This window comes from Salmo salar, unplaced genomic scaffold (genome assembly GCF_905237065.1).
Source record: "Salmo salar unplaced genomic scaffold, Ssal_v3.1, whole genome shotgun sequence".
NCBI lineage: Eukaryota > Metazoa > Chordata > Actinopteri > Salmoniformes > Salmonidae > Salmo > Salmo salar.
The window spans coordinates 9,224-17,468 of NW_025548358.1; the positions used below are offsets into that span (position 1 = coordinate 9,224).

The 8,245-nt window shown below is 42.6% G+C and overlaps 1 protein-coding gene across 1 annotated transcript; it reads right to left on the reverse strand.

The window, feature by feature from the left end:
• Nucleotides 1-798: 798 nt before the first annotated feature.
• LOC123732930 (gastrula zinc finger protein XlCGF7.1-like) lies at nucleotides 799-6,735 on the reverse strand. The gene is made up of 2 exons (XM_045712251.1): nucleotides 6,201-6,735; nucleotides 799-1,533 (listed from the first exon to the last, which is right to left on the reverse strand). Exons 1-2 carry the CDS (start codon nucleotides 6,463-6,465, stop codon nucleotides 1,013-1,015), a joined length of 786 nt encoding a protein of 261 aa, XP_045568207.1. The 5' UTR covers nucleotides 6,466-6,735; the 3' UTR covers nucleotides 799-1,012.
• Nucleotides 6,736-8,245: the final 1,510 nt, after the last annotated feature.

Here is an 8,245-nt window from a genome sequence, read left to right on the forward strand (position 1 = left end):
GTCAAAGGAATTGTCCGTAATTAGACAGGATTGTGTCGAGGCAAGATCTGGGGAAAGGTACCAAAAATGTCTCCAAGAACAATGGCCTCATATTGTAAATGGAAGAAGTTTGTAAAATATTTTCAAGCAGGGATTGTAGTCTTGCATGTTATTTGATGCTAATAGCATTTCGAATCCGAGAGTAAAGAGAGACAAATATATTGATAAAAGTATTTGTATTTATTATGGATCCCCATTAGTTCCTGCCAAGGCAGCAGCTACTCTTCCTGGGGTTTATTATAGATCACCATTAGTTCCTGCCAAGGCAGCAGCTACTCTTCCTGGGGTTTATTATGGATCCCATTAGTTCCTGCCAAGGCAGCAGCTACTCTTCCTGGGGTTTATTATAGATCCCCTTTAGTTCCTGCCAAGGCAGCAGCTACTCTTCCTGGGGTTTATTATGGATCCCCATTAGTTCCTGCCAAGGCAGCAGCTACTCTTCCTGGGGTTTATTATGGATCACCATTAGTTTCTGCCAAGGCATCAGCTACTCTTCCTGGGGTCCAGCAAAAATAAAGGCAGTTATACCATTTTAAAAACATTACAATAAATTCACAACACACTGTGTCCTCAGTCACCTTGTCCTAGAGATATTTACATGGTTATCAAAACGTCACATCAGGGTAAGCCTAAACAAAACACAGCCCTATGGGAAAAATGAATGGTGGAAAAACGATGTGAACCATCTCCCCGTTTGACCTCTAGTTTTTATGGATATTATGACTCTACAGAGCCCCACAGTGGACATGTCAAAATATGTTCCATTGATAAAGCACACTTTATTTAACCTCAATGTCATCTTGTTTTTACATGGCATTGTAGATGTTAGCGGTATATAGTATGTATTTTGGATGTTTTCAGTGTGTTTTTAACCTTTTCAGACAATGGGTTAATCACAATTAAAAAATAGTGCACTAACATTACACAAAGTGAACTGAAGTCTGACAGCCCAAACAAAAACACAAATTATCAGTCAAAAACACAAGTCAGAACACAGCCTCTTGATTCTCTCATGTGTTTTCAGGTTCTCTGACTGGGAAAATGTCTTTCCACAATGAGAGCAGTGGTATGTCTCCTCCTGTGTATTTGTATGTATTCGTTCATGCTCTTTCAGGTACCTTAACCGGGTAAATCTCTCTCCACACTGGGAGCAGCGGTACATCTTCTTACCTGTGTGTGTCCTCTCATGCTTGTTCAGGTTTCCTACCTGGCCAAAACTCTTTCCACAATGGGAACATTGGAAAAGCTTTTCCCCTGTGTGTCCCCTCTCATGGTTTTGCAGGCTCCCTAACTGGGTAAACGTCATTCCGCATTGGGAACAGTGGTAAGGCTTCTCTCCAGTGTGTATTCTCTTATGTATTCTCAGGCTCCCTAACTGAGTAAAACTCTTTCCACACTGGGAGCAGTGATGTCGGCCTGCTGGTTTGGACGTCTCGGGGTCTGGTTTCCCTGAAGGACTCTTCCTGCTGTCAGAAGGAGAGTCTGGTCTCTCTCCTGTCAAAGACAAACAGATTATTTAATTAAACAGAAACCTGAATGAAACCTCCACATGATAAAACTTCCTATGACGTATTCCTGTAATTTCCGGACTATTAAGCGCACCTGAATATAAGCCGCACCCACTGAATTTAAAAAATATATATTATTTTGAACATAAATAAGCCGCACATGTCTATAAGCCGCAGGTGCCTACCGGTACATTGAAACAAATGAACTTTACACAGGCTTTAACGAAACACGGCTTGTAACAAAAAATAAGCAGTAAGCTTTAGTTGTCTTTTTGCACTGAGTGAATTCCTCACGCTGCTGTTTCCAACGTCTTATCATCGACTCATTAAGACCAAGCTCCCGTGCAGCAGCTCTATTTCCTTTTCCAACAGCCAGATCAATCGCCTTCAACTTGAAAGCTGCATCTCCGTGTCTTTGCCATGATGAGGGTGACAAAATGACTACCGTAATCAGAATGATGGGAAGTTTGAGAGCGCTCGATTTAATCTAAACAGTAAACAAAAAAGTTGTTTGACCTTAACCCGTCCGGCAATTTCATTGGTCTAATGAAAGCTTCATACCGCCAAAAAACTGAGCACGTCACAGAATGTGTTTTTTTTTAGAAATAAAAATTGAAAGCGGGAAAAATCCATATATTAGCCGCGTCATTGTTTAAGACGCGAGGTTCAAAGCGTGGGAAAAAAGTTGCGGCTTATAGTCCAGAATTTACGGTCATCTAGACTAGATCCCTCAATCACCTAAAGTCAGTTTTCACAAGTATTATTAAGGTGACTAGAAAATGCAGGTCTCTGTGTGGTTCTTAGTCAGAGACTCTGTCAGTCAGTATGGTCAGGAGGAGTTGAGGAGTCTGGTTGCCTTTTACAAGGAGCACTTGACTAAGGCATAATTACACCAGAGGAAGTCATGTCAGAGTACTCCCAGTACAGAGATTTGCCCAGGGCCCATCAGCTGGCCCAATGAGACATTTTCCTCAATGTCCTGCAGTCAGGTGTTTACTAGGATAATGTTACCAATGTCATAAACGTGAGCTGTATATTTTGGTAAAATTACACAACACATAATTGAAAGAAACAAATTTGCTCAAGGCACATTATACATAATTGAATGAACCATGAATAAATAACTTGTTAATGTTATGAAAGAATTAAGCATAAACAAATATATTTTTCTTTAGAGGAGAGCCAGATTCAGGTGACGGAGGTCTCCTTGGTGCTTCCTGTCTCCACTGACTGAGATCTCCTTGGTGCTTCCTGTCTCCACTGACAGAGGTCTCCTTGGTGCTTCCTGTCTCCACTGACTGAGATCTCCTTGGTGCTTCCTGTCTCCACTGACTGAGATCTCCTTGGTGCTTCCTGTCTCCACTGACTGAGATCTCCTTGGTGCTTCCTGTCTCCACTGACTGAGATCTCCTTGGTGCTTCCTGTCTCCACTGACTGAGATCTCCTTGGTGCTTCCTGTCTCCACTGACAGAGGTCTCCTTGGTGCTTCCTGTCTCCACTGACAGAGGTCTACTTGATCACACACATCCACAGTTGAAGTCAGAAGTTTACATACACTTAGGTGGGAGTCATTAAAACTTGTTTTTCAACCACTCCACAAATTTCTTGTTAACAATGTATAGTTTTGGCAAGTCAGTTAGTACATCTACTTTGTGCATGATACAAGTAATTTTCCCAACAATTGTTTACAGACATATTATTTCACTTATAATTCACTGTATCACAATTCCAGTGAGTCAGAAGTTTACATACACTAAGTTGACTGTGCCTTTAAACAGCTTGGAAAATTCCAGAAAATGATGTCATGGCTTTAGAAGCTTCTGATAGGTTAATTGACATCATTTGAGTCAATTGGAGGTGTACCTGTGGATGTATTTCAAGGCCTACCTTCAAACTCAGTGCCTCTTTGCTTGACATCACGGGAAAATCAAAAGAAATCAGCCAAAACCTCAGATTTATTTTTTAGACTTCCACAAGTCTGGTTCATCCTTGGGAGGAATTTCCAAATTCCTGAGGGTACCACGTTCATCTGTATAAACAATAGTATGCAAGTATAAACACAGTGGGACCACGCAGCCGTCATACCGCTTTGGAAGGAGACGTACTTTGGTGCGAAACGTGCAAATCAATCCCAGAACAGCAGCAAAGAACCTTGTGAAGTTGCTGGAGGAAATAGGTACAAAAGTATCTATATCCACAGTAAAACGAGTCCTTTATCGACCTAACCTGAAAGGCAGCTCAGCAAGGAGAAGCCACTGCTCCAAAACCGCCATAAAAAAGCCAGACTACGGTTTGCAACTGCACATGGGGACAAATATCATACTTTTTGGAGAAATGTCCTCTAGTCTGATGAAACAAAAATAGAACTGTTTGGCCATAATGACCATCATTATGTTTGGAGGAAAAAGGGGGAGGCTTGCAAGCCGAGGAACACCATCCCAACCTTGAAGTACGGGGGTGGCAGCATGATGTTGTGGGGGTGCTTTGCTGCAGGAGGGACTGGTGCACTTCACAAAATAGATGGCATCATGAGGGTGGAAAAGTATGTGGATATATTGAAGCAACATCAAGACATCAGTCAGGAAGTTAAAGCTTGGTTGCAAATGGGTCTTCCAAATGGACAATGACCCCAAGCAAACTTCCAAAGTTCAGGAAAAATGGCTTAAGGACAACAAAGTCAAGGTGTTGGAGTGGCCATCACAAAGCCCTGACCTCAATCCTATAGAACATTTGTGGGCAGAAATGAAAAAGCGAGTGTGAGCAAGGAGGCCTACAAACCTGATTAAGTTACACCAGCTCTGTCACGAGGAATGGGCCAAAATTCACCCAACTTATTGTGGGAAGCTTGTGGAAGGCTACCCGAAACATTTGACCCAAGTTAAACAATTTAAAGGCAATGCTACCAAATACTAATTGAGTGTATGCAAACGTCTGACCCACTGGGAATGTTTTGAAAGAAATAAAAGCTGAAATAAATAATTCTCTCTACTATTATTTTGACATGACATTCTTAAAATAAAGAGGTGATCCTAACTGACCGAAGACAGTGAATTTTTACTAGGATTAAATGTCAGGAATTGTGAAAAACTGAGTTTAAACGTATTTGGCTAAGGTGTATTTAAACTTCCGACATCAACTGTATCTCTGTCCGCCTACCTGCTAGGATGATATACAGGAAAGTGTCTATGCCTGCCTGCTAGGATGATATACAGTAAATATCATGATCTAGTCATACACCATGTCTGACTTCCTTAATAAATCCTATAGATACTGTTCATAATCTAGTCATACACCATGTCTGACTTCCTTAATAAGTCCTATAGATACTGTTCATGATCTAGTCATACACCATGTCTGACATCCTTAATAAGTCCTATAGATACTGTTCATGATCTAGTCATACACCATGTCTGACTTCCTTAATAAGTCCTATAGATACTGTCCATAATCTAGTCATACACCATGTCTGACATCCTTAATAAGTCCTATAGATACTGTCCACTGTTTCAGAGTAGGAGTGGCCATGACCCTTCCAAATTGTAAGGATTACGCTAGCTGCTGTAACCACAGCAACATTTATTTCGGTGACAGAATTATAGAGTAACTTTGGAATACGCTAGATACACTACATGACCGAACGTATGTGGACACCTGCTTGTCGAACATCTTATTCCAAGATCATGTTAATTCAAAAGGGGATTGGTCCCCCCTATGCTGCTATAACAGCCTCCACTCTTCTGGGAAGGCTTTCCACTAGATGTCGGAACATTGCTGTGGGGGACTTGCTTCCATTCAGCCACAAGAGCATTAGTGAGGTCGGGAACTGATTTTGGGCGATTAGGCCTGGCTCGCAGTCGGCGTTCCACTTCACCCCAAAGGTGTTTGATGGGGTTGAGGTCAGGGATCTGTGCAGGCCAGTCAAGTTCTTCTACACCGATCTCAACAAACCATTTCTGTATGGACCTAGGTCCAGGGGCATTGTCATGCTGAAACAGCAAAGGGCCTTCCCCAAAATGTTGCCACAAAGTTGGAAGCACAGAATGGTCTAGAATGTCATTGTATGCTGTAGCGTTTACACCACTCCAGCCTACGCTTGGCACTCTAGCAATGATAAAGTACTTTATGATAACGCGAAAATTAAATAAACGATTTGGTATCATTTTTATTATGGAAGATTGAATAAGTTTGCTTCAAACGGTTTGCTTGGAATGATTTGTAGCCATCGTCTCGACTATCTGTGCATGAGAGTCCATTCAACTCAGTTTCCCTACCTGAAAAAACGCCATTCCGTAAAGTGTATTCACGCACGCAAATTCAGGAAGAAACTGAAGAGCAGATGGCCTGACCGCGTTTTGCGACTGTCGGCACACTTGACCGCAGTCAACAGTGGGCTCGGAATCGCCTCCAGTTTAGTACGATGGAATTGCAGTATTGAATGAAGACAAGTCCATTCCGTGAGACATTTAAGTTGTGATTTTGCGTGCAAATCCATTGTTAAAGTTTTGTTGTTGGCCAGCTTGTTGATGGTATTCACATCTTACAGTGTAGCTTTATCAATTCCTACATTAAAACGGCATTTAAGATCAGAACTAGAATAGAATGCCGTTTAAAACCACGCATCAGTAAAACAACTATTTTCAAGACAGGACTTACTGGTGTTACTCAGATCTTCTGTCTCCTCTTCTTCCCTCTCCTCCTCCTTCAAAATGACAGTTCTCTCTCCTTCATTCACTCCAAAAAAAGTATAATCGTTTTCTTCCTCTTCTTTCTCTGTAACAGCCTCTCCTTCTACTTCTTCATTTACTGTGACATCCTCCTCTTCATTCTCCTCTTTCACGACAACGTTCAGCCAAATACCTTCTTTCTCCTTCCAGCAGACCTCTTTTTTAGCAGGAGGGCAGTAGCTTGGTGAGCTCATGGTCGGGGATGTTAGCCAGCTAACCTAGCTAGTTAGCGACTAGCCTAGTGACAGGCTCATTTATCAAGCCAGCTACCGTTACCTGACTAAACGGAAATATCACATTAAATGGGGAAACTAGTTAAAAGACAGAATTATGTTCCAAATACAGAGGCAAATATACACCGAAGCAGTCTGAACAGCTTGAATGTTTCGGCTAGGAAGCTACCGAGGTGGCTGACTAGATGTTGTTGAAGAAGCGTCCCGTCCACTACATTATACGTCACGCTGAAAGCATCGCCTGAAAAACACATATCGCCATCTGTTGACTGGAGTGGTTAACGCAGATAAATGTTTCTTTTATTTCCAGACAAAAAGTGCATTTTTACATTTCTTTCATTAAATAATAATATAATAGTCAGACAACTGCAGATTTGTAATAATTATGAATTTAAAACCTACTTCTACATTCTACCAACACAACAGATGTTTCTACTACAGTGAATATTAACCAATGAGGTGGGTCTTTACACATTCTACCAACACAACAGATGGTAATACTACAGTGAATATTAACCAATGAGGTGGGTCTTTCCACATTCTACCATCACAACAGATGTTTCTACTATGAACACTTTCAGGTTAATTGAAGTTAAATTCCCAAATAGCCTCTACAGGTTTGGTCATTATCAGGTATTGGAGCGTTGAAAGATGATGCACAACAACGGTTTCTTCCACAAAACCACAACTTCAATAACCACCGCGGTCTAAATAACTGTAAAGTAAGTCGCCATCGAAATGACTACCGCTACAATCGACCAATCAACCATGACTTGAGCCTGTCGCCTGCAGTCCGTGGAGAAAAGTAGCTTTTTTTTCTGGTAAAGTTACACTGGGTACATGGGCCACATCAATAATATACCGTCCGGCACATTGTCTAGGAAAGTACTACGTGGCTGTGGTGGAAGATCAGACCTCACCACCATTTGACTGATGTTGGGGGCGTGTCTGAAGACTACCCGTCGGGGTTCTTTAATCGTCTTTTCCAGTTGTGGATCAATGATCAAGACGTGCCAGTGTTTTAATGATGTGGTCCAACTGTTTACCAAGTGGGGAGAACTGAAGGAAGCATTGAACATGTTGGTCTGGAGGGAGGGAGGTTTGGGGAGAACTGAAGGAAGCATTGAACATGTTGGTCTGGAGGGAGGGAGGTTTGGGGAGAACTGAAGGAAGCATTGAACATGTTGGTCTGGAGGGGAGGGGAGGTTTGGGGAGTACTGAAGGAAGCATTGAACATGTTGGTCTGGAGGGAGGGAGGTTTGGGGAGAACTGAAGGAAGCATTGAACATGTTGGTCTGGAGGGAGGGGAGGTTTGGGGAGTACTGAAGGAAGCATTGAACATGTTGGTCTGGAGGGAGGGAGGTTTGGGGAGTACTGAAGGAAGCATTGAACATGTTGATCTGGAGGGAGGGAGGTTTGGGGAGAACTGAAGGAAGCATTGAACGTGTTGGTCTGAAGGGAGGGGAGGTTTGGGGAGTACTGAAGGAAGCATTGAACGTGTTGCTCTGGAGGGAGGGAGGTTTGGGGAGTACTGAAGGAAGCATTGAACGTGTTGGTCTGGAGGGAGGGAGGTTTGGGGAGTACTGAAGGAAGCATTGAACGTGTTGGTCTGGAGGGAGGGAGGTTTGGGGAGTACTGAAGGAAGCATTGAACGTGTTGGTCTGGAGGGAGGGAGGTTTGGGGAGTACTGAAGGAAGCATTGAACGTGTTGGTCTGGAGGGAGGGAGGTTTGGGGAGTACT

What these genes read in the sequence shown, in the direction of transcription:
- LOC123732930 (XM_045712251.1), bottom strand. Translation starts at nt 6,465, where the DNA reads ATGAGCTCACCAAGCTACTGCCCTCCTGCTAAAAAAGAGGTCTGCTGG. An exon ending in AGAAGATCTGAGTAACACCA is followed by an intron (nt 1,534 to 6,200) that starts GTAAGTCCTGTC and finishes TGTCTTTGACAG; the next exon opens with GAGAGAGACCAGACTCTCCT.